At 49.3% G+C, this 26,965-nt stretch overlaps 1 protein-coding gene across 2 annotated transcripts in view; it reads right to left on the bottom strand.

The window, feature by feature from the left end:
- Positions 1–25,845, bottom strand: part of P2RX4 (purinergic receptor P2X 4) — a 232,358-nt gene extending 206,513 nt beyond the window's left edge. Inside the window, exon 1 of one of the 2 annotated variants that reach the window (XM_078667502.1) lies at positions 25,422–25,845. In XM_078667502.1, coding sequence (XP_078523628.1) covers positions 25,422–25,567 — 146 coding nt within the window. In that variant the 5' untranslated portion in view covers positions 25,568–25,845. The remainder of the gene's footprint in view (positions 1–25,421) is intronic. The other variant, XM_078667503.1, reaches the window with a different exon arrangement.
- Between the last annotated feature and the right edge of the window lie 1,120 nt (positions 25,846–26,965).

Below are 26,965 nucleotides of genomic sequence, written 5' to 3'. Positions count from 1 at the left end.
ACAAAACCCCCAAAAAACAAAAATAAAGCAAATGGAGGCAAGCTGCTCCCAGCACTGCGAGGACAGCATCAGGTACAGTTTTTAATATATGTCCCACTCAGTGAAAATTCCCAAATCCCATGTATTCAACCTCATGTAGTCCTTGTCGGCCAACACGGCCAGCCTTGTCCCACTGAAGAGGGCAGCGGGGGGAAAAAGCGCTGCCAAGCAGTGAAGCGATTTTGGCGAGTACAGATTTCGAGTTGGTCCAGCTTGGAGCCACCGCAGAAGGAGTCAATAGAAACCCAATTCGTAATAACTAGCCTTGCAGAGCCCTCGCCAGCCAGAGTGCCCTGCCTCGTTGACTGAAGGATTCGGACTTTCAGCTGAAAGATCAGTTCTTAAGAAGCTGCTAAACTATATTAGACCCACACTTCAATGCAGTCGACATGAAAAGTTGCATAGGAGCAGGACACTGGTCACAGGCACCCCATAAAATTAACTTTTACCTTAACATTGTTTCTTATAGGTGCTTTTTAGGTTTCGCCTGGCGAAAAGCTGCGCAAGCAGCGGTTCGCGCAGGCGAAAACTTTTGTTTACCAGTATGGATGTTCGTCCCGCCTCTGTTTCCCATTGGCTAGCTCCATAAATGGACGCTAGCCATTGGGAAACAGAGGCGTCCGTCATTCTCCGAGGCGACTCGTGGGCGTTTCTGAGAATTTTTCTCATCCGGGGTTTATTTTTTTTTGTCTTTCCGTGTTGTTTTCGTCTTTTCAGGAGTGCCTTCAGCCAGATTGGTGTGATTTTTATTTGCGTTCAGGTAAGATGCATTTTGTTTACATTTTTTTAATTGTTTGTTTCTCCACTTTGTGTGTCTCGTTGCTGCCCCGTGTTGTGAATGTTTTACTTTGCACGGTATGCTCCTCATTCCTGTGTTTCTGTGCGCTCTCGCCCCCGCCCCCCTCCGCGCAATGCCAGAGCTTGTTCGAATGGTTCCTTTGCCTTTCCTCGCACTCCCGTTCCCCTCACCTCTTGCACACTTTTGCCCCCCATCCAAGAACTTTGCGTAACATTCTGTCAGGGACACTTCCAAAAGACTCCTTTGCTCACAACAGCCGTGTCTAGTCTGTGTGTGTAAACTTTAAATAAATAGATTAATGAACAGGCTCCCAGCACAGCACAATACAATCCTGCGAATGAGGCAAGATAGTATTGTTTACAAGCTCAGTGTCCTTATGCTGGACCGCTCGAATTGCCTTTAGTCAAATGTCTCTTTTTATCCATGTCTCTTTTTGTGTGTTACTAGTGATGTTAATACGAATGTGGAGATGAATATAACTGCTTTTTACATTAATGGGTGTTTTCTTGAGAAGGCCAAAGCTAGTTTCACTCTCTCCCTCCTTATCTCACCCCCTCCCTTCTTCTCCGCCAAGTCCTCCCCCGCCCCCATGCCCTCCCCACTGTCTTTTTTGCGCGCCCCTTTCTCCACGTCAGACCTTATATATGCGTACACGTTTACATACCACTGCCTCCTACGTATATACGTGCTCCTCATTCCTGTGTTTCTGTGCCCTTTCGCTCTCGCCCCCGCCCCCCTCCGCGCAATGCCAGAGCTTGTTCGAATGGCTCCTTTACCTTTCCTCGCACTTCCCCTCCCTTCTCATCAGCTTTAATCATGCTCCTTTGCTTGTACTTCCCTCTCTCTTATCCCCCACCCTTCTCGTCACCTCTGCTGGCATTCTCCCCTCACTTCTTGCCCAGTTCTTGTCCCCCCTTCAAGAGCTTTGCGCTACATTCTGTCTAGTCCTGTCTGTATCCCTGTGTGTGTACACGTTTACATACCACTGCCTCCTACGTATATACATGCTCCTCATTCCTGTGTTTCTGTGCCCTCTCGCTCTCGCCCCCGCCCCCCTCCGCGCAATGCCAGAGCTTGTTCGAATGGCTCCTTTGCCTTTCCTCGCACTTCCCCTCCCTTCTCAGCTTTAATCATGCTCCTTTGCTTGTACTTCCCTCTCTCTTATCCCCCACCCTTCTCGTCACCTCTGCTGGCATTCTCCCCTCACTTCGTGCCCAGTTCTTGTCCCCCCTCCAAGAGCTTTGCGCTACATTCTGTCTAGTCCTGTCTGTATCCCTGTGTGTGCACGTTGCTCTTCTCAAAACTCGTATGTGTGCATGTCGCCTGACTCATCACCCATAGACTCCATGTACAGGCCCCTTTCTTCTAATTGCACGTCACACCCTATTACATGCGTACACGTTTACATACCAATGCCTCCTACGTATATACATGCTACTAATTCCTCTGTTTCTGCGCGCACTCGTCACCACGACATGCAATTTAATGAAGGACGCACAGCAGAAAGAGCATAATGTAGACACACAGAAACACCATTTACATACTGGATTTATAAAACCACCAAAGCGCGTCCGTATCCTCATTAGCTACCAGACCCCAGGCAGACACGATTCACGCTCTTAGATCAGCTTCTCTCTCAGAAGTCGGGCATATTAATGCCAATTTGTGACGCTGTACAAAGCAGCCAATAAGCTGACGTGCAGCTAGTGTTTGTGAAATATTTCAATAAAGCGCGCGGAGATGCCTTGGTTATTTTAGGACATAGACTTCTTTACTGTTTGTGTGTAGAGTGCTTTTAAGCTGCGCCATGTTTGATATTTAGAGTTTTGGTTTTCCGTTATAAATATGGGACATTAAGTACTGGAATCACTTATAAAAAAAATGAATTTTTTAAACTGCGTTCGTCGATCTGCATACCTTTTGGCTACATCAAAAATGTTGTTTTATGCCCACTTTAAAAGTATATGGAGAAAGTGGCTATCCTTGCACATCATGCCCCCTTAGCCTCACTTGGATTTATTCAAATTGTTGGCATGTGTCTCTGGCATGGCTCCCTGTTAATTATGTCCTTCACGTTTGCGGTTCATTGTACAACTAAGTGTGTGTGAACTTATGAATGCATGGATTGATGAACAGGCTCTCAGCGCAGCACAATACAATCCTGCAAATGAGGCAGGATTGTATTGTTTACAAGCTCAGTGTGCATTTGCAGGTCCGCTCACATGGCCTTTGGCCAAATGTCTCTTTTTATCCATATCTTTTCTTGTGTGTTACTAGTGATGTTAACACGGATATGTGGATGAATTTAACTGCTTTTTACGTCAATGGGTGTGTCCTGACAAAGCCAAAAGGCCAAAGCTCGTTTTGCTCTCTCCCTCCCTGTCTCACCCCCTCTCTTTTTCGCAAACAAGTCCTCCCCACCCCCCTTGCCCTCCCCACTGTCTCTTTTGCGCGCACCTTTCGCATTTTTGCATGTCAGCCCTTATACATGCGTACACGTTCACATACCACTGCCTCCTACATATATACATGCTTCTGATTCCTGTGTTTCTGTGCGCTCTCGCCCCCGCCCCCCTCCGCGAAATGCCAGAGCTTGTTCAAATGGCTCCTTTGCCCGCACTCCCCTCCCTTTTCATCTGCTTAAATCAGGCTCCTTTGCTTGCACTTCCCCCTCGCATATCCCCCGCCCTTCTCGTCATCCCTGCTGGCATTTCCCCCTCGCTTCTTGTCCAGTCCTTGCCCCCCTTCCAGGAGCTTTGCGCTACATTCTGTCTGGAACAATTAGATGAATCCCATCTTCCTTGCTTTACTATTAAACACTACTATAGTTGGGGAATGTGGCTCTGGGTGTGTGTGTCTGTAGCTCTAGGTGTCTATGTGTGTGGCACTCTGGGTGTGTGTGTGTGTAGCTCTGAGTGTGTGTGTGTGTCTAGGGCTCTGAGTGTGTGTGTGTGTGTCTCTGGGTGTGTGTGTGGTACTAATTGCTGTCTGCTGAGCTTGTCTAAGTGTGTGTGTGTGTGTGTGTAACTCTGGGTGTGTGTGTGTGTGTGTGTGTGTGTCTATAGCTATAAGTGTCTTTGTATGGCTGTGGCTCTGGGTGTGTGTGTGTGTGTGTGTGTGGCTCTGGGTGTGTGTGTATGTATGTATGTATGTATGTATTGCGACTTATATAGCGCACGTATCACCCGAAGGCATCAAGGCACTTGCCTTGGGAACCCGTCCTGGTTTTTCCCTGTGAGATAACCCCTACTGGGTATCCCCAGGGTGAAAGCCAGGCATCCCGCAGCGGGTGGGCCGCCGTAGTGGAGATTAAGCAACTATTGCCCAGAGTTGCAGCGTGGGACCCCATGATTAGAATAGGCACCGAGGCGAGAATTATCGAGTCCGTGGACATTTTTGGGCTCAGGACCCTGCCGCGTCGGGAATTGAACCCTGGTCCGGGCCAGACCTCTGCATCAGGGTCTGCCGCTCTAATCAGTGAGCCACACTCCCCATGTGTGTATGTGGCGCTCTAGGTGTGTGTGTGTGTGGCTCTGGGTGTGTGTGTGTGGTACTAATTGCTGTCTGCTGAGCTTGTCCGTAGAGTACAATAGGTCTCACAGTTGCGAAACATTAAGATAATGACAATGTAAATAACAATAACATTTATTTATCTGTATTCAAAACTAAATCATAAATACAAATTTTAACATTTTCAATGCCAATAGCTCAAACTTTTTTCAAAGGCGAAACCATTGCATTGTAAATGCTTGTTACCATTTCCATCAAAAAATCATAAATTCTCATCCCCTGAACCGATTTAAAAATTCAGGTGATGTTTCATTGATTAAAAGTTTTTTTAATTTTGTACTAAATTGGATTGGGAATATTACTAGTTCAACTCTTAGGTGCTGCTTAAAATCTATACTTACATTTTCTCTCAGAAACCTTCCTTCTACACATTTGGAACAGGAGCTTAACTTCTACCCTCCAAATGGTTAATAATACAGATTTCTACAATTTTGATATGCCCATATAATATGAAAAGTACGATCCAGAGGATACAGTGAGCCTCCCAAGAGACAAATGTGGCAAATCCAAGTCAACACATGCCTACATAAAACAGCAAAGGCTGTCAGTATACAACCTTAATGTGTTAAAAGCAAACAGAGATGGAGCGTGCAGCGTTGCAAAGGCGATACGCTAACACAGGCGACTGCTGCTATCTAACCAAGTTGAAATAACGAGGCTTTACCCCCCACACCCCATTTCTAAGCATCAATGCACGGTTATGCTCGACATCATACATGTTCCATGCAAAGTATTGTTCAGAATGTAAAATTGACAAATACTGCTTGATTTAAAACTTGTATTGGAAATGTATGTAGGCATATGCTCAGCAGTATGTAGGCATATGCTCAGCAGTATGTAGGCATATGCTCAGCGGCATATGCCCAGCATTGAAACCTGTTGAAATGCATGAAAACTTAAAAACAAAAAAATATGAATAATGCGAAAAGTAAAATTTTTGCCTTGAATGTAACTGTAAAATATAATTTCTCGTTGAGTAATGGATACCATACGGTTGTGACATCACTTCCTGTCGTGAAGCAACAATTTTTCTAATAGCCGAATTAGTCCTCCTCACCTCACTATTTGTTTGTAGGGCCCATTGACAGCTACCAGCATTGAAGGGAGTGACGTCAGGGTGTCTGACACTACCTGGCTCGATTGGTGCTAAGAGTCATGCAGGCTTCCGGGGTCTGTGGCTTGGAATGTGCATCAGTGACCTATCCTTTCCAAAGAACAGGGAGCACATGGACCAGGGTACCACAAGGGCCATGCGCGGCATCCATAGCTCTTCATACCACCTGGACCAGAAATGATTGAGTGAGCCAGGCTGCCATGTTTTGCATCTGTCAAATCACCAGCATCTGGGCAGATGAGGAAGAGAATGAAAAGAGGAAGAGGAAGAGGAACGTAGGGGTAGAAGATTACAAAAAGGGTTCAGAACAAAGAAAATGACTCCAGGAGAAAAATGGAAGTATTATAAGAGCATGCAACAGCAAGGAAATAGAAGAGGTGATAAGATTAAAAAGTAAGTTCAGGAAATTAACGAAGCTAAATAAAGAGGTGCAATAGGAGAGGAAGTAGAAAACCATAAAGAGACAGAAAATACAGAACACAGACAAAGGATCAGAGAGGACATTGGGGCTTTGCGGGGGGTGGCCGACCGGAGGGAGGCTCGCCCCCCCGGGGATTTTGGGGCTCCGGGAGGAAGGGGAGGGGAAGTAAATATGAGGACACAGGAAGGGACTTTGGGCTGGTTGGGCTGGGCGGCGGTTTTTGGGCTTCTTTTGGGCTGGGAGGGTACATAAACGGCCATTTTGGGTCACTGTGCACCATTTGATGGGACAGTGACCCAGCAGCCGGGGAGGTTAAGGTTTTTTTTGTGTGTAGCGAGCAGTTGGTGTAGTTAGAGGGCGTTCGCGCATTGCGTGGTAGTGTGAGTGAATTTGCCTTACTTGTGTTGGACTTGCTGGTCGGTTTCCGTGCGAGGTCAGACTTTGGCGCGGAGAAGCGGCGGGCCGACGCGAAGAGCGGAGAAGATGGCGGCGGATGCACTGGCGGATCCTAGGGTGCAGGAAGCGCTGCGCCTTCTGGGGGAGGCTGGAAGGACCGATCTCCTCCGCAGCGATGTGCGGGTAAGGCCACCGCGGCGCTCTGCTGATGGCGCCGCGGCGGCTGTTGCTGCTTGTGACCCGCCGAGGTCACGTGCGCGTAAGGGGGAGGGGGCGGGAGCAGTGAAGAGGGCGGCGCGCGGTGGCGGCCTACAGGCGGCTGGTGCGCCGAAGCGAAGGAAAGGCCCAGGGACGAAGCGCGGTGCAGGCAAGAAGGCGCCCTTGGTCTTTGTAGGCGATGACGAGGGGCTGGGGGGGACCCGGAATGGCGGGGGGGCGGGGAGAATGGCCCAGGAGGATCGGGCATGGTCGTGGAGGGAGGTGCGACGCTACCCGGGGATGCGAGTGCGGGGGTGGGGGAAGGACACCAGGGGGGAGGGGCCGGGGGGCAGGGACAGGCGGAAGATGCGGTGGGGGGGGCATGGAGGGAGAGGGGAGTGAGGGGCTTTTGGAAGGAGCGGGTGGGGGACAGGGGGGGGGTGGAGCAAGGAGGGCTGGAGGGGGGAGGGGGGGAATCCCCATTGCTGATTGAGGACACTGAGGGGGAGGAGGAGGAGGGGGTGGGGGGCGAGAGCGGGCAGGATGGGGAGGAGTCTGAGGATGAGCAGATCATTCCGCCCAGCAGTAGGGGTTCCCCGCGGGGCGGGGGGTGGGGGATGCACCGGGGGGTGGGGGCGGACGGAGGAGGGGGGAGGAGGTTTTTGGGGGGTCCCAGCGGGGGAGGGTGCGGTTGGGAGGGTGCGGGGGGAAATAGCGGGGGGGAGATGCGTGGTTGAGATGCGTGGTTGGGGTGGTTCGGGCGGGGTGGGGAGCGAGCGGGTGGGGGGGGTCGCCCGGCGTGGCGGGGAGGACATTCTGCAGCAGGGGGGAGAGGCGGTTGGGGAGGTAGTGGAGACAGTTTTGCCCCGGCTTGCTGGACTTCCCCTTTTTTCTCTTGGCAGGAGCAGTGGGGTAGGGGCTCGGGTGAGCAGCATGCGGCTCCACCCCGCCGAGTGGATGGGCCGGCTCTGCCTAGTACGGGCAGTCGCGCTCCAACGAGGGACCTGGGGTGGTCGGAAAGTAGCTCTCCAACGCCCCCCTCCCGATGGGTCGCTCCGGCCGCCGGGGGACGGGGATGGAGCAACCAGGCAGCGGTGTCTTCTGATTACCAACAGGAGGGTAGACGGAGAGTGAGTGTGGACTTAGGTGCATTGATGGCGGAGTGTAGGGCCAGAGCGGGGTTGAGTAGAGTATCCACTGGTAGGATTTTGGTGGAAGGGGCAGGGAGTGTTGAGCTGGAGTCGGAGGAAGAAGGGGAGTTGCGGGAGGCCGGGGAGGTTTGTAATGTTGTTGGCAGTGTTTTACAGGAATGCCCCCGGCAAGTGGTGCCGCGAGTGACGGCCCCCCCAGCAGATCTGGTTAGGCGGCGGGATCCGGTGAGGACGCCAGCCTTGACGCCAGGTAAGACCAGTACGGGGTCTGGGAGTGGCTTGGGCACGCCTCAGGGAGGCAAGGCGGGAGGTGGTGGTGTTGGAGGTCACCACGTGTCGGTGGGGACAGATGCGGAGGGAGGGGATGCAGTGAGACTGGTGAAGGGTAGGTATGTGATGGATGCCGGTGTGTGTACGGAAACGGTCTGCGGGGCGTCGGGGAGTGCGGGGTCAAGCGTGGCCTCTAGTGAGGTAGTGGCGACGTGCGCCGGAACGAAGGGGAACGGCGAGGGACCGGTCGCGAGCGCAGCGTTGGGGACTGGTGGGACGGACGTGGCGTCAGGCGGGTCGGCGGCGTCGAGTGCCGGGGCGAAGGAGAGCTGCGACGTACCGGTTAAAAAGCTGCCGTACATGGGGGTGGCGAAGCCGTTGGGGGCACATTTGTCGATGGCGACCAGGGAGAAAATATGGAAGGGGGAGTATGTTGAGATCTTGAAGTTGCTGCACCGGGAGTTGATGGCCAAGGAGAAGTCGAAGGAAGAAGAGCAGGAATTGGCGCGGCGGCCGAGAGTGCCGGTTACTATTGAGAATTGGTCGGCGGCATTCTTAATCTATGCGAGCGTATACTGTGAGAAGTATCCTGACAGGGCAGTCGCGCTGTTCAAGTACATGGACGTGGTGCGGAGGGCGCAAGTGACTTACGGTGGCAATGCTTGGTCGCATTACGACGAGGAGTTTAGGGCGCGCATGGCGTCGGACCCGGAGGCTAAGTGGGGGGAGTTGGATGCGGACCTTTATCAGCAAACGATGAGTGGGGCAAAATTTGGCCGCACCATCTACACGGCCAGTGGTTTGCCACTGGCTCCACCACCCTTTTCGGCTCGCCCCACCCGTGGGGGCGTGGGACCGGGGGGGAGCCGGGAGCTACCAAAGCGGGGGGGCCTGCTGGGATTTTAACAGGGGTTCCTGTCTCCGGCAGACGTGCAAATTTAGGCACGAGTGCTCCTCTTGTGGTAAACGCCATCCAGAATCACGATGCTGGGGGCTTTGGGGAGGCCCCACGCAGGGCCAATATCCGGCTCCCGTGCCCGGCAGGGGGAGGGGGGGGGAAGGGGGGGTGCGAGTACCTTGGGAAAAGGCTCGTACACCGGTTAGGCTGGACCGGTTGGAACCCCTCTTGGAGGTTTATCCGCGGGCGGATGATGCGACGGTGCTGCGTCGGGGTTTCAGGGAGGGTTTCCGGTTGGGGTACGAGGGTCCGCGGATCGCTCGATGGGCGGAGAACCTGAAGTCTGTGAACGCACACAAGGGCATCGTCCGGGAGAAGCTCCTCAAGGAAGTGAAAGAGGGGAGGATGGTGGGACCTTTCGAGGTAGCGCCATTGGAGGATCTGATCATTTCACCCATTGGAGTGGTCCCAAAGAAAGAGCAAGGTCAATTTCGCCTGATTCAGCATCTCTCGTGGCCGGAGGGCGCGTCGGTGAACGATTTTATCTCAGCAGAATTGGCGTCGGTGTCATACTCGTCCGTGGACGTCGCGAGAAACTTGGTGACGACGGCGGGGCGGGGGGCGCTCATGGCAAAATGCGATGTAAAATCGGCATTCAGGTTGCTGCCGGTTCACCCGGCTGATCATCAGTTGCTGGGGATACAGCTAGACGGGTTAATTTTTGTGGACAGAGCGCTTCCGATGGGGTGCTCCGTGTCGTGTGCCTTGTTCGAGCGATTCAGTTCTTTCCTGCAGTGGGCTTTTTCCTGGCGCACAGGCTCTGAGGCGATTACGCATTATCTGGACGACTTCTTCCTGGTGGGCAGCCCCGGTTCAACGGACTGCCAGCAGCAGCTGAGTAGTTTTATGGACCTGATGAATTACCTGGGGGTGCCTTTGGCGCCAGAGAAGACACAAGGGCCCAGCACGGTGCTGTCGTTTCTCGGGATAGAGCTCGACTCAGCGGCCATGGAAGCACGCCTGCCGGAAGACAAGCGGTCGGCGATGGTGGTTTTGGTGAGGGACATGTTGGCCAAGCGGAAGGTGTTGGTGCGTGAGGTACAGGTGTTGCTGGGGCATTTGAATTTCTCGTGCCGCGTGGTGCGGGCGGGGCGGACTTTTTGTCGACGGTTGGGAATGGCTTTGTCTGGGTTGTCGATACCTCATCATCACGTACGGCTGCCAGCGGGCGCGAGAGAAGATCTGTGCATGTGGTTGGCCTTTTTGGAGCGATTCAACGGTGTTCCCATGGCGCCGCCGGAGGAGTGGGACGTGACGATGTCATCGGATGCGGCGGGAGTCGGCGGTTTCGGCCTCTACTGGGCGGGCCGGTGGTGCGCGGAGCAGTGGCCGGAGCAGTGGCAGGCGGGGGGGAGAAGCATTGCTTTTTTGGAGTTGTTCCCGCTGGTGGTGGCTGTGACAGTGTGGGCGCGTGAGTTGGCGCACAGGCGCGTGTTGTTCAAGGTGGACAATATGTCGGTGGTGCAGGTGGTGAACCGGCAGTCTGCGAGGGAGCCTCAGGTGCTAAAGCTGATGCGCGTGTTCGTGTTGAGGTGCCTGGAAAACAATATCTTGTTTCGGGCGCAGCATGTGCCGGGAGTGGACAATGACATTGCGGATGCTTTGTCTCGTCAACAGTGGCAGAGATTCCATGGGCTAGCCACGGAGGCGGCGGCGGTCAAGACGAAGGTGCCGGAGGAGATGTGGTTAGTGGGAGAGCGCGGGTCGTTCGATTGGTGAGGTCGTCCATGGCAGTGTCCACGTGGAAGAGTTACGAACAGGCCTGGCTGGAGTTTCTGCGTTTTGGAGCGGTAAGGCAGCGGGACAAGTGGCGTCGGGAGGAGCAGGTGGTGCAATTCATGCTGGGGTTGATGGACAGAGGTCTGGCGAGAGTGACCATTGCGGGTAAACTGGCGGGTGTGGCGTTTATGGGCAAGCTTTGGTGGGGCTATGCTCCCTCGTCGGGGGAATTGGGAGGGCGTCTTCTGGAGGGTTGGGAGAGATAGAAGGGGGCCCGGGTGCGACAGAGACGGCCCATTACGGAGGCAATGTTGGAGGGGTTGTTGAGTCGGTTGCCGGTGGTGTGTAGAGATCAGGAAGAGGCTGTGCGGTTTTCCACATTGATGTCGTGGATGTATTTTGGGGCCTTTCAGGTGTCAGAGCTGGTGGGTTTGAAAGGGCAGGCGGGGTTGACGTGGAGTTTCGGGGAAGGGAGGTCGCCGTGCGGCTCCGACGTTCCAAGACCGATCAGCGGGAGAGGGGCACGTGGGTGTTACTGGGTCCGGGGGGAAAGGAGGCGGTGTGTCCGGTGGAGTGGGGGAGGCGGTTGGCGGCCGGAGGAGCGCAGGCTGGTGCGGAGGTTTTTGACAGGGGAGAGGCGGGACGTGTGACGGCCGCGCAGTTGTTATGGGTCCTGCGGCACGCCCTGCAGTCTATGGGTGAGGATCCAAAAGACTTCGGGACGCATTCATTCCGCATCGGGGCGGCGACGGAGGCAGCGCGACGGGGTTGGGGGAAGGAGGACATAAAACGGTTGGGGCGCTGGAAATCGGATTGTTATAAGACGTACGTCAGGCTGCGAGGGGTAGTGGTGGACTGAGAGGGTGTGTGGACTTGCTGCTTACATGTGTCTCTTTACAGGTGCGGTGGCGGGGCAGACGGCGGCAGCAGTGTCCATTTACGTGGTGGGACATTCTTTTGTAAAAAGAGCAGAAAAGGCCGAATGGGAGAAATGCAAGAACCTTAACCTTGAATTAGATGAACAGTTGTTTCGGTGTCATTGGCAAGGCAAAGGGGGTATGCGTTGGCACGAATTGGTGCAGGTTTTGAATAACGTTGTACGGGGAGGGGTGTGCCCGGATGTTTTGGTGGTTCATCTGGGTGAAAACGACCTGGTGCAATGCAAGGGATTGGCTCTGGTAAAGCAAATGCGGAGGGATTTATTGGAGATCAAGAGGCAGTGGGCAGGGTGTCACATTATCTGGTCGGAGTTTATACCGAGGAGATGCTGGAGGGGGGCAGTGAGGCCAGGGGCGATTGACAGAACTAGGAGGAAGATCAACAGGGAGATGAGGGCCTTTTGTGATAAAGAAGGGGTGGGCAGAATGGAGCACCCGGAACTGACGTATGGAGCGATATATTTTTTCTTGGAGGATGGGGTACATTTGTCCAGATACGGGATGGAACTTTATGTGGTACAGTTGAAGGAGGCGTTGGACCGGGCGATAGGGGTAAAACGGTATCCGAAGGTACAGAGGTCCTAGGGGGGGGTCGAAAGCGGTAAAGGCTTTCGAGTGGCGCTTTTCCCTAGTTATAATGGGGGGGTAGGATAGGAGGAAGGAGCTTTACTGGTTGAAAGGGAGGGAGTGTACATAGGGCAGAGGTTAAAACAGTTGAGCCAGGCGTTTGGGTAAATGATAAGGAGGTTTATGATGTTGTCGGGGAACTGTTTAGGGGTGGGGGGTGGGGGGATTGGCAGGTATGTGTATATTTAGTTAGGCCTAGTTTTGTGCGGCAAAGGCCAAGGTTGGGGTATGTTCAGGATGCACCTGTTTCCAATAAAAGCGGCCTTTAACACACCTTATACCTGTGTCCGGTCGGTTCTTACCCTCCCCGTCTCCCGATGGGCCCCAATGGGGCTTTGCGGGGGGTGGCCGACCGGAGGGAGGCTCGCCCCCCGGGGATTTTGGGGCTCCGGGAGGAAGGGGAGGGGAAGTAAATATGAGGACACGGGAAGGGACTTTGGGCTGGTTGGGCTGGGCGGCGGTTTTTGGGCTTCTTTTGGGCTGGGAGGGTACATAAACGGCCATTTTGGGTCACTGTGCACCATTTGATGGGACAGTGACCCAGCAGCCGGGGAGGTTAAGGGGGTTTTTGTCCCACCCGCCCTCCCTGTTTTTTCTGTTAGCTAGGGTTGGGGGGGAATGAACAAGGGTTTTTGTTGGTCGCAGGTGCTTTCTGTGGTAGGGTTGTCAAGTGTGTCGCTAGGAGCAGGTGCTGGAGTGGTTTCTGTGGGTTGGCGCTTTTCCCTAGTTATAATGGGGGGGGTAGGATAGGAGGAATGAGCTTTACTGGTTGAAAGGGAGGGAGTGTACATAGGGCAGAGGTTAAAACAGTTGAGCCAGGCGTTTGGGTAAATGATAAGGAGGTTTATGATGTTGTCGGGGAACTGTTTAGGGGTGGGGGTGGGGGGATTGGCAGGTATGTGTATATTTAGTTAGGCCTAGTTTTGTGCGGCAAAGGCCAAGGTTGGGGTATGTTCAGGATGCACCTGTTTCCAATAAAAGCGGCCTTTAACACACCTTATACCTGTGTCTGGTCGGTTCTTACCCTCCCCGTCTCCCGATGGGCCCCAAAGCCACACAAGTATAACAGAAAATGTACTGAAGAGTGACATCAGTCAAACACGCCTTGGCGAAGCCAATCGGTCTCAGCAATGCCCAAGCTATTGGCCTTGTCAATAGGAATGCCTTTAAGTCATGTTCTCTAGCAGCACATCTGCTATTCAGCATGCCTAAAAGTCACATAAAAAAGCGCTATGATGTGGCCAACGCAGGCCACGTTATAGTGCTTTTTTTGTTTGAGGAAGCACTCAAACAAGAACATCAATATGTGACACGTCTGTAGTCACCCTTCGTGCAGCAAGGAATAAACATCCAATTACTACACGATAAGGAAATTCAGACAAAAAAGTATGATAACAATACGAAAACGAACAATTTAGTAAGCGATACATATATACATTGTGGCAGGACCTTCAATTTAGGTAAACGCTGTCTGGCACAATGACGGCAATTTAACAACACTTTTCTGAGAACAAACTTTTACAATGAGAGTGGCAAAAATATTGCGGACCTTGGATCATATGTACGAAACTATTTTTAAAAGAACCTGCACACACAATAAAGGCACTGTGAAGGGTTCTCAGTTGAAGCTGGCTGGCTATATTCAGTTCAGAAGCAGAGCCATTTGTTGTTAAACTTAAATTGATCTCGGAATTATGTATTAAAGAACTAAATGTACTGGCTGTTCCCCTGTAAATACCCTTGCTGTTTTTATCTCATGAACTTGTTTTATTTTTAATGTATTAGGTACACTCATTTCTTCCAAATATTATTAGCTCATGTTTCTAAAATAAGCACATTTTAAATTCATTACGTTATTCTTTTTAATAATAAATGTACCATGCTTTTATGACCTGTATTGTTGAATAGAACGTATTTGATTGGTTGAACTTAAATTAACTCTCCAAGCTCCGCGTTAACGATTTCCAACACGCATGTTCATGTGGTGCACCATGCAAAGTAACACAACGACGCCTGACAGACATTTTCTTTCCGTTTTTAAGTATTTTGTGAGTCTCTTGCCGACATCGCAATGGCCAGCCCTGTGAGTGGATTAACTCTTTGCCTTCCTCCACCATTACATACTGTCTGTACAGATAAAGCAGCAATCAGTGAATAAACAGGGAGAATCAGCATGCTTAAATAATGAACAGCATGTTAAAGGGCGGACTATGGATAATCTATACCGCTTAGTTAGGGCAAGTTGAATAATAGAAAAAGAGGGCATGTTAAGAGTAAAGGAGTACCAAGATTCCAATATGGAAAACGGGATAGATACCCTGCAAGCGAGCTTAGCAACACAGAGAAGTGGTAAGTGGGAGAGGAAAGAAGGAACTCGGGCAAACAATTAGAAACACGCTCAGAAGATGGAAGCACTGTATCGCGCCCAGAGCTCAGCATTGTAATTGCATTTATATAGCGCTTTATACCCCTGGCGAGGCGTCGAAGCCCTTTGCACCAGGTAGCACGCTGCTCCGGAATCAAGACTAATGGTTAGTTCAGTGTCATTGGTTACTGTTAGGTATTAGGATTCCACTACTGCGCTCAGGGCAAAGCATTCCATGCAGTCATTTCAGTTTTTTTATGGTGGACTAAAAATATTGGGTGGTTGCAATCATTGGTGGGGGTGAGCTCAAGCACATGGTTGGTGAGATTAATACAGGAGTTAGAGGAGAGGAGGTATTGTTAGCTTCCATAGATATGACTTCCAGCCGAGGGAGGAGAGAGTGTGATCTTGTAAATGAGTGGTGGGAAATTTGCTGAAATAGCGAATAGTCAAACATGCATGTGTCAGAGTAGGTTGAGCTCTGAGAGATGAGGCATGAAGAGGATGGAAGGGAAGGAGAGGGACATTTTAAAGAGAGAAGAAAAAAGGAGAGGCGACTAACCGAAGTTTTAATTAAAATACAGTTTTTAATGCAGGATTTGAGGAACGTAGCGAATATTTTTGAGACAGCATGCAATGAGGGGCATCACTAAAATGTACTGGTGAAAATGTAAAAACTGCTATGGGCTTGAAGCGAAATAGAGTCCAAACAGCTGCAGTGAAAACCTCATATTATTAGCAACGCCCTCATTCGCGGGCTAACGCACAAATTGCTGCGATTTGTGAGAGCTGCAGTGCAGCAATGCTGTTAATATTGATTGGGCAGTGGAGTCTTTGATATCTCTTAGGGGTTACGCGCAGGATAGGTTCCAACACCAGTTAGTTACAGCGCTATGGAACTGAGAAAATAACTTGTTTCTTATGTAGCAGTTTGTATCACTGATTTTAATTATAAACAAGAGATAAATGACAAATAGTCCCGATGCCAAAAATACGTGCAAACAACAGACCTATATTTATTTATTGCGATTTTATATAGCGCAAACATTACCCGAAGGTGTCAGAGCGCTTTACACAAGAACCAGTTGCATTACATAAGGACTTTGGATTACACGAGTTACATAAGAGATACAAACAGAAAAAAATGCTAATATAAAAGTGGAGTGAAAGGAGGGGAAAGTTGCAAATGTACAATTTGTAAAGTCACTCCAGAAAGAGATACAAACAGATAAACTCTAAAATCACATAGGAGTGGTAGTAAGTACAAAGGTCTACTAAATATACTAGTATATATATATATATATATATATATATATATATATATATATATATATATATATATATATATATATATATATATATATATATATATATATATATATATATCCATCCCAAAGTGCCCCGGAACATGAGAACGCCACTCCACAAGGATGGGAAGCATTCCTTTTAATTTGCGCTAAACACGATTACAGCCCCAGTTCATTTTAAAGCTTCCCAACGCGTTTCATTGCCACTTGCAATTTCTTCAGGGGAAATGGGGAGACACAGCCAAAACCCGGTGTCGTACTTCAAAGGATTTTAATTAGTGCTTTTTCCCCACAATGCACAAACTGCTTACTTTTTCACTCGGGTCCGGTTTTGATATCTGTAATGTTTTTTTGAAAACCCATCTTTCTTTAATGTTCATTACCCTCCAGTGGGTTCCAGGGCTGCTTTCATGTTTAATTTCGGCAATCCTTAGCGCTGGCAGGCTGTTCCAGTAACAGCCTGTAAGACCTGCTTGCTTCTCAGGCGGTGCATTCTCTGCGGCTCGGAGCCTGCCGCATATATAATCATCCCAAAGTGCCCTGGAACATGAGAACGCCACTCCACAAGGATGGGAAACATTCCTTTTAAATTTGCGTCACCGGGTTTTGGCTGTGTCTCCCCATTTCCCCTGAAGAAATTGCAAGTGGCAATGAAACGCGTTGGGAAGCTTTAAAATGAACTGGGTCTGTAATCGTGTTTAGCGCAAATTAAAAGGAATGTTTCCCATCCTTGTGGAGTGGCGTTCTCATGTTCCGGGGCACTTTGGGATGAATATATATGGCTCAATAATTTAAAAAGGCTGGTGAAATCTATAGGTCTGGAGGAGAGTTGGATTTCTCAAATGCCACCCTCAAAATCAATTGTTAAAAAACTTTACTGGGATTGGGTTGTTGCAAAAGAACTCCGGAATCCTAACTGGGGTCATTTAACTAGCACCTTCCTTGACCACAAGCCTCTTAGAAAGTTAGAGCCTTTTATGGATTTCATCCAGGTCCCTCGCGATAGAACACTGTTTCTGAAATTCAGATATGGTATTTTACCCCTTAATTCATTCAAAGCAGGATGGAAGGGATATATAGGAACAGAGCTTAAATGCCCAGGTTGCTCCTGCCCGAAAGAAACATTGGGCCACTTCCTTTTTGCATGTGCAGCTTACAAGCAACCAAGAGCAAGGTGGCTGAAACCTGTTTGTAGGAATTTAGGGGTGAGGGACCATAGAATAGCCATGCGTATCATTCTAACTAATGTCAGTTCACTGCATATGGTTTGCGGGGTGGCCAAATATGTGGCGAATGCTTGGTTAATCAGGTCAAAAATGTTACCCGTTGTCTGAATTGTTTCCTTGTACAGGTCATTTTTGCTTTATATTTACGGGTTGGAACACGTTAAATGTATTTTGGATATTGTATATTGCATTTTTATGAAATTGTTTCAATCGTATATGGTTTTAATATGTAACTATGTACTTTTATGATTCACATGAATCGAATAAAGTTTTTTCAGAAGAATATATATATATATATATATATATATATATATATATATATCGAAGCTCCAATGTTGCCCTGTTGTGGGAAGCACGGACGCGGTTCATGGGTAAGACCCTTTTATTGGTACAAGAGGCGCAAATGAATCAATCGCGTAGGCAGTTCAGCAACATCCCAGAGCCTGATGCATTTCGAAGTATGGAAACCTTCCTCAGAGGCAAAGACGTTCTGAAGGTGTGTATTCAGTGGATATGCCCCTTAAATTGCCAAATGGCCCGCCCTTGGTGGGCAGCTTATGCCATTCTGAGCAAGGAATGCTGAACCATGAATACGCCAGAAAACCTGGTCTGGATAGACTGCTCATCACCACCAAACAGCCAATGCCTTTCCCAAGCTCCCTTACTGCACCCATTATTGCAATCCCTACTATTTTTGCATTGAAGATGCGTGGGGCCACTGTGATATATAATCACAGAGATAAAAACCTAGCAGTGCATGGATTGTCTCCTGATAGTGTGGAAAACCTTCCCTGAAGAGAGTTCTGCTGATATGTTGCCAAGTATGTGGAATACTCTGCTGCTCCCATGGTGTGTGGTTGCATCAGAATATGTGTGTGGGGTTGTGGAAGGGGCTGAAGGGTGGAAGTGATTAACAGAAGCATAAGACACGGTGAGGTTTCTATAATAACAAAGCTAATCAGTCTGGCTTTTGCAGCCAATTTTTTTGCTTTGACGACGCGGATATGGTTTTCTATTGTTGTTATGATACTTTGCAGCGAAAGCGGCCAGACTCTGTATAATAATAAAGAAAAACATTGGGGATTAATGCAAACATACTTATCTGGTCTCAAACAGCACACATTGCTACTGTAATCCCTTCTACTGAAGGCAACTACTTTCTGTGCGCATGTGCCCTTTGGGATAGAGCAGAATGCCATCACTCATTGTGAAGGTAGCAACTAGCTGACGTGGGCAGACCTACTGCCCCATGTCGATGTAATGGTCAGAAGAAAAATGTGAATGACAACAACAGCCCTATGGGTGAAGAAGGTTGGCACAAAACCCTCATAAGTACGCATATTAATTATATAATTTTAGTAAAATCAAAAGGACTTGGCTAATGCCTGACCTAAAACGTAGCACGGACTGGCTATCCCTCGGTTCATTCTGTGGAAGGGACTCTACCCGTCTGGCCCCACGCTACGATAGTAGTCCATGCACACGGGCATTTGTCTCCACAAACGTAAAGAGGAACATGCAGCGGAGTTATAAAAGAGGTCTTACCTTATTTCATTAAACACAAACCCTGGGGGCATAAAGAATGAACATTTTAAAAATATTGTAATTGCATTTAGATAGCGCCTACTACCCCTGACGAGGCAATGAATCACTGTACAGCAATTTGCACGCTACTCCAAAACCCGCGGTTAGTGGTTAATCCGGAGATTATTGTGATTAGTCTTGGGCACTCAACAAACAATGACATGCATTTACTCCAGTTACTGTGTGACAGATTATATTAATACCACTTAGATGTGAGTGTTAGTGGGGACTGGATGGTTTCAGGTGAATGGTTGGCGAGATGGCCGCGGAGATTACAAAGTGTTAGGTTGCAGGTATAGCGTTCTAAAGGAGAAGCTGTGATCTATGAAATGAGGTACCGGCCAATTGCAGAATTAGAATAAGAGAGATTCATGCAAACAGGCAAGAGACTAAGAGTAGACTCAACTAGGAAACAGAAGACATGAGGAGGATGGAGGATTAAAAGGTCCCCTCAAGACAGAAAGGAGTGGATTCAAGCGGAAGTCAGGGTCAATTTTTCATGCATGGTTTTAGGCGTATTGTGGGATGTTCTCCGAGCTAGCCAGCAATCTGAGGATGGTAGCAACATCACTACATACAATGCTCCATATCTGGAGCAGACAGCTTAAACACGCGAGTCCAAGTGTGCACATCATTTAAACGTTAAGAGCTCAGGCCTACTGTGTGCCCCGCGTAGGTCACTGTGGGGACCTGAACCCAAGTCCCCACAAGGCAATGTCTTCCAAACAACAAAAAATGACTTTAGAAACATCCGTGCCACTTTTTACAACTTTATATACAGTAAAGCCCAAGATTATTTTACAATGTGCTATATCCATCAATTTACAGTGTTACCAAGTATCTGGAAGAGGTGCCCCTGTTGGAGCTCGAATGCATGCTTCTCATTAAAAGATTACACCAGATGTGAACAACCCTGTTGTACAGGTAGAATTAGAAAACCTAAACTCAAACTAACCCCAAATCCATAACTGAAGCCATTTTTAAAGACAATTTAAAGCCCAGAGAAGGCGGCATGTATTAATCTATCTGTTTGGGTTCTAGTCTGGCCCAAAAAAGCCCAACAGTGACCACAACATTAAGGGGGACTGGTGGCTGAGAAATTGCAGCTGAGCTAAAGACTAAGTGGGAACAAAAGGAGCTTAGGTCAGGGGCCCCATTGTTTTTTTGCCTCTAGCCTACGCTCTACGTCCTTAAGACTGAGTCTGCTCAGGTACAGGGGCCTCACTCCTAGAGCCTGTGAAAGCTGCCCTCTCTGGGGGAGCCTGAGAAGGAAAGAAAGTAGGGGCAGGTCCGACGCCAGAGGAAGTGTAATTCCCTTAAGTGCATCTTAATTGGGGAGCTCACCACCAAGCGGCGGCTAGGGTCTGTGCTGTCTATCAGAGCAGTACAGGAACAGGCTCTCATCTATGCGAGGTAAGAGGTGGAAGTTGCCGTTCCTCTCTGTCCACCCAAACATAAGGGTTTGCCTTGCACTCTGTCCTTCCTGGGTAGGGACTCTCCTTTTTCCTTGTCCATCCTGACAGATATTCTTCCTTCTACCACCTTGTACATCCCAAGGCATGGGAGCCATCTCCATCCTTGGGGTAGAAGCCACCCCCATGTCTGTCGATGCTGGAATCCTGGGGTATGGAGTTCTCTCCCTCTCTGTCCATCAGGAAGCAGCGATGCTCCTTCGCTACTGATCTGAATCTGACACAGTGGTTCTCCTGTATCTCTGTGCCACCCACACTTTCCCTGAAGAAGCAGGCCCCCAATACCTGTGTACCGCCTCCCCTTTACCTAAAGAAGCAGGTCTCCAATACCCGTGTGTCACTGCCCACCTTCCCTTTACCTGGAGCACCAGGCCCCCAAAACCAGAGTGCCACCTCCCGTTTACCTGGAGCAGCAGCTCTCCTAATTGGCCCATCTGCTGATCTCCAAAATGAGCGTTGTCGTTCCCTGCACCAGAGAGCTCCTGTTCCTCGTAGTACCGTTCAATGTGCAGATGTGCCCCCTACATTTATGTACAGCCCCTTTAACAGCAGCTGGTCTATTCCTACAGTGCTCCATGTTATCTGTAGCAGATAGTGTACCCCCGCCACCCCTGAAGGACGCCCCCGCTCGTTACCACCCCAAAAACATGAGCAGCAGGTCTTCCCCACCCTGTATTATGACATTTTAAGTGAAGCAGCACAGCCAGCCTTCCCCAACCTATACATTGCCCCGGTCTTTGGAGCAGCAAGGGCCTTCCCAGCCCCTACGGTGTCCTGTCGGAACAGAAAGCCTCTTCCACACTCCCTCGACATCCGCTTAACCCTCAAAATCTAACAGCAGCAGGTGCCCCCCTCCCAGAACAAGCCCTTTTTATCTTGAACAGCCCCATCCACCTGTGCTCTCTACCTCTTACAAGAAGAAGCAGCGCTACTTGGCCCCCATCCCTGATGACCCCCCCCCCCACCTGAACCTACCCATACCTCTTGTGCTCTCCCTCTCTCCGCCCCTCCATTCTGCAGCTTACCTACAGTAGACCGCTCCTGATCGCCAGTGACTCCCTCACCCTTACCAGGGAGTTGATGGTCTAGCCCAGTTTTCTGGCCCACCTTTACCCGAGCAACAGGTTTCCAGTCCATTTCCCTCTTCTCTTGCAAGAGAGCTCACCCGCCTACTCGACTTCCTGACTCCCTACTGCTTCGCTGGAGTAGCAGAAATCAACAGCCCCTGCTCTGGACCAGGTAACCAGTGGACCAGCCATGCCAGAAGCAGGCCCACCAGACCATAAGCTCCCACTGCCCCTGCCACGGATATGCACCGGCCCAGGCCTGTGCTGCCCCCTACTTACAAGAAGCAGCACACTTCCCACCACCTCTCCCACCCCAACAAACACCCCCACCTATGCCCCACTCTTCTGAAGCTGTAGCTTCTAGCCGCCACTCTTTCACCTCCAGAAGCAGGCCTCCACAGCTCTCACTCGTCCCCTTAGCCTGACTCACTTCTGTGCTTGAGGCCTCCTACGACACCCACACCAGCTGTCTGTTCACCCCAACAAGGGTTATACCCGGCAGTGGGCCAACCCGACTGAGTCAACATCCTGTCTTGGACTTGGCGCTTACCGAACCGCAGTATGTCATTAACTGCAATGTAAAACTGTCCAGGCCCAGATAATATGAACCAACCCAAGATGTGGTACCAGATTCAGAATGCTCACCACAAACCTGATTTAGATCATTCCCCCTAAAAGCAGACTAATTTATTTTTAATATTTGGAGCATTATGGTCAACGCAAAAGTGATTTGATACAAAATTAAAGGCTAACCCTCTTTGTTGAGGTTGTAAAATTAGTAGATGGTACAGCTAAGCACACGATGCAGGACTATTGAGTTAACCTGTTTTTTTAGGTTGATGTATGGAAAGAAATGAATAAAAGTCTACCTATCTATGGGCTGGCGAGAGAGGAGTAACTAGGCCACAACCTTATGGAAGCGAACATTGCTGCCCAGAGTAGGAAAGCTCACGGGCTTTCATCGCTGGGAACAGATTGGGCTAGAAACACTAGACGGTGGGGAGTTCAAGACATTTGAGCTATTACTGCAGGAATACGCATTAGTCGCCAACTAAAGATTCAAATATGTGCAACTGACACATGCCCTTAGGAGGGGAGGGGTCCTGGAAATGGACCTCCCAGAAAGATTGACCTCCAGCCGGAAAGCTGAGTCCTTGGCAGCGTGATCAACCATGAGGTGATATCCAAGTTGTACCGCACCATATTTAACAACGCCCCAGACAACCTCAGAAGTCTCCGAGGCAGGTGGGAGGCCGACGTGGGGACCCTGGTGGATATTGACTGGGGCGTATCCTTCATGCACCCAGGGAAGTTGCCATTAAAGCCACTGAGACTCATTCAATTCTATATACTTCATACGCCTTACCACAAAAGCTCCAGGCTATTCAAGATGGGACAGTAGAGAACCCACATGTGTTAGGTGCAGTGCAAAAGGAGAAATGTTCCTACCCAGTCTTTGGGGCTGCCCCACGGTGAAGGAGTACTGGGGGGAAATCATTAGTGAACTGGAAGCCTTCCAGGACACCCCATCTGGTTATGCTGGGCATCCCCAAAGATGTAGCGATCTTCAGGAAACAATGTTGTTCTGTACGTTGGGGTCTGTAGCGGTGAAAAGGGATGTGGCCAGAATGTGGGGGCGGAGAGAGAGAGAGAGAGAGAGAGAGAGAGAGAGAGAGAGAGAGAAAACAAAAAAAAAAAAGAAAAAGAGAGCGTTGCGGTTGCCCAAAAACTTTTTATAAAGGTTTGGAGGAAATGGAGAGCCTATCAAGGACTAAATCGACAATGTAAGCAATTCATCAGACATGAAGTCCCTATGTAGTAGACCCCTTCTTCAGGAGGGGACACAGTGGACTATGCGGGAAGAGAGACTCAAGACGTCCACAATACACGGCATGAACACAAGAGGCAAAGGGGGTAGGCAGAGAGTCCTGTTGGGGAAACACTTGTATCCTTAAGAGGCGACTGTGTGCACGGTTGTAGACCAAAAGCAAGAAAAAAACAAAGTTTGTTTTTAAAGTCTGCCAATCTACTTTGGGAATCCTATGTTTGTATTTGTATCTTGTTGGAGGTTCCACTTCATGGTAAGAATGTGTTCCAATGATAAATGTATTCTAATATCTGGGTTGCATCATATATTTAAAATTGATTGTTACATTTTACATATTGGGATCTCAGATATAGTTGATTCTCATTACAAAAACAAAGGTAGTAGCTCAAACAGAATCAAAAGTTATTTAAAAACTAAAAAAAGCCACACAGAGGGTGCAATGAGAGGCATTTTGATAAAGGTAACTGGCCCCCTTTCTGCTGCGATTGCTGTATCCAGGTTTGCCAGGTCATGTCAACATCCCCACCTGGAGGAAGGGTATAAGAAGCTGTTGTATGCAGTGGGAACGAAAGAAAAAAGTATTTGCTAAATACAATTGAAACAGGGGGCAGAATGAGGCCTCTTTCTAATAAAAAAAAAAAATTCCCTTGCATGCTGCCGCGATTCTGCGCCTGTGCGGCAATTTTAAAGAGTGGGCGGGTTCATGACACCCCCCAGCCGTCATCAGCACACAAGCGCCGTAGTGCATGACGGCTGGCGGCCGTCATCAGCATGCAAGGGGTTATCAATTTAGGTTTACAACACAGACACTGTTCTCAAAGTCAGATATTTCACAAAGCCACTCCAAAGTCTGAACAAATCCCAAACACGTATTTCTTTATATAGACTTGAATCTTAAAGGGACTGTGAGAAAGGTATATAGCCAATAGGTACCATCAAATAATTAAGCAGGGCTGTATTTTTAATGGCGCTACGTATAGTTTATCCTAATTAAACAGCTGTATCTGTTTTTACACAAACTATTTTTCTCTGGAAGGTAGGCAGGATAGTATAAATGATCTGGTATTCATCTGCTATCAAACTATACAAAAGTATTACTTATTGGTGAATACATTTTGAATGAGTATGAAAGGCTGACTGTGCACTATTTTCTAAAGTGTTGTGTGAGTTTGTATTTACGGTATATAAAAGTCAAAATACCCTGGCAATAATGCCACAGAGCGTGCCACGTAATTTGTGATAAACTGCATAATTTAAAGCATTCGATGCCTCTGCATTGCTGAACAATTAAGTCGGTTCTGTTGCATAATATATACCTTCGAGGCAGCACAATTCCGGTAGTGCCGCCTATTCCTACTTCCCTCTTTCTCCCCTATACATTTCTTGTCTTGTGTGCCACATTCATATCCCGTTTTTCCCTCAAAGATTTGAATGTGGCTTCGCACACGTTATGGTGACCTATAAAATCCCCAAACAAGACGCCTCGCAGTATCAGCCGGGCTTCTCGGCAGGGTGGGACAGAGACAGAAAATAGACCCGGGCACTAAAATACATTAGATAGCGGTAAACGTGGCCGAAGTTTGCACATTGGGGCGAGGTTGAACTTGTAAAAACACGCTGTGTTGCGTGTTTTGGAAGGTATGGAAGACTGCAGGGATGTGAGCTTGCTTCAGGCAATGTTTGTTGTAATTTCAGTGAAATCAATAGTAAAGCAACTAACTCACCTGTCAGAGCAGCCAGAGGCTGTCCGACACTGCCTGACAGCCCTATAAATCAATCCGACCCTGCTTCCCGGTCCCTTTTACCAACCTTTTGCAGCAAGTGCACCCCGTTTCATACTCCTATCTCCACCTGTATCAGAAGGTGCCCCGTCCCAGAGCTCTTCTCCAAACCTCAAATCTGGCATCAGTTGTAGCATCATTTATGTAGCGCTTTCCAACCCTGGCAAGGCGCTAAAGCGCTTTGATAACAGGTGGTTGCACATCACTCAGAGTCTGTGGCCGGTTCCAGAGATCATATCTACAGCACCGGAATGGAAAAGCAGCTCTGTACCTCACCCACAAAACGACACCAGTATTTAATACTGGCATAAATGGACACACGCGTGTTGACAGGGCTCTGTTTACAGTATTTGTTTATCATTTCCAATAGTAGCCCTGCAGCCGAGTCCCCTCCTCCTTGGAGGCCCTCTTCACCTGTATCAGGTGCTCCGCCTCTACCCTCCACAGCTCGGCCACCTTTGACCTCTGTGCACGAGGCAGCGGGGGGCTGATCTCACCCAGTCCTCCCACCTCCACCACAGCAGAGTCCCACACCTTTCCCCGCTCCCGCGGGCCCGCCAGCTGTGCCCGGCCAGGGTGGCACCCACTCACCCGATGACATAGGCCAGGATGCCGAGCTGCACCAGCCTGTTCATCAGCCCCACCTTCCGGCTCTTGATCAGCACGATGCGGGGGGTGTCGTACTCGAAGACGAAGCCGTAGAGCTGCGCGCAGCACGAGGAGCCCCCGCCCGCCATCCTGCCCGGTGCTGCCCGCTCCAGGAGCCGGCGGTCATATGATGAGGCTGCGCTCCGCGCCAGGAGGACGGAGGCGGGGAGGAAGAGGAGGGCGGAGCGGCCGCCCCGGGAGGAGGGCCCGGGAGCTTCCACACACCGCGGCCTCACCGCAGGGACACGCACCTGAGCCGGGGGAGCGACCACGCCGCGTCCTGTGGGGTTTTAAACCCCGTTACCTCACAGTGTCCGGAGCCCGCTGCACCGGGCGAACTTCCACACACTCTCACTCCAACTTTCATGAGGTTGCCACTTTTGTCTTAGTAGAATGGCGGCTGTTTGTTTATATTTTGAGACTGGAAGGAAGGATCATTTTTTGCACCTGGTTAGGATTTTGTGTAAAATGCTCTGTTATGTTTGACAACAAACGTGTGTTTGCTTTAAGTAAACGTACAAGAATAGTTTAGAGTGCTTCCTTTATTTTCCAATTCAAGTGGGAGAAAGTACCAGCATTTAAGTTTTTTTTTTCTTCATTTATTTTACTGGCTTTGACATGAAAGCGTTGGCTGTATTGATAACGTGCTGGCCGGGTCGGCATAATAATGGCCACGTGGCAACCCTACCTGAGTGCCAGAGGACCAGCCTTCGTACTATGTCAGCATTAGCAGAAGACTTTGCACCCAGGACAGTAAAATCCCCTTGAATACAAAAGCCAGCCGAACCACAGATGCGCCTGACAAGCATATTGCATTCTGGTATATAGGGTTTCAGTTTTCCTTTATTTGTATGGCAGTACGATCCCAAAATGCAAACGACATAGTTGAAAGTTTTTCAGTCGACTAGGGGTCCCTTTAGGAGCCCGTCATGTTTACAGGGGTCTGTCATTACCCATTTTCCTGTTGTGGACAATTGGCTGGAAACAGAATTCATGTGGATGCAACTGGGGGGAGGGGTCTGTTAAGTTCAAAGATGCATGTGATCTTATGTCGTACGTGAGATGCTTACCCAATCCAGGCTTATTATCCAAATTAATGTTTGATTGGTGGACTTGTAGTTTTGCATCTAACAAAGCACATAGAGGTTTAAACAAATCCCGAATTATAATTGGCCTAAAAGCTACATGTGTCGCATGACCTACGATCAACTGGTAACTATGCTTTGAGTACTGATGCACTAATGACCAACAACATCTTACCACAAAAACAAAACTTGACGGTCACTGTGAAAAAGTAGCACATTTAAAGGCCCCAGAAAAGAAATACAGATGGACATATTTATTAATGTTTATATGTACACCAAGTTCTGCCAGTTTTCCCTATTTTAAATGTGTATCTTCCATTTAGTCCTAGCATTTGATGTTATTTAAGATAATAGTGTTTTTTTAAATCACTCGTCGTCTTTAAGTCTCTTGGCACTAGCAAC

This window comes from Lissotriton helveticus, chromosome 11, assembly GCF_964261635.1.
Source record: "Lissotriton helveticus chromosome 11, aLisHel1.1, whole genome shotgun sequence".
NCBI classification, from domain to species: Eukaryota; Metazoa; Chordata; class Amphibia; order Caudata; family Salamandridae; genus Lissotriton; species Lissotriton helveticus.
This window is presented reverse-complemented; position numbering and strand designations above follow the sequence as displayed.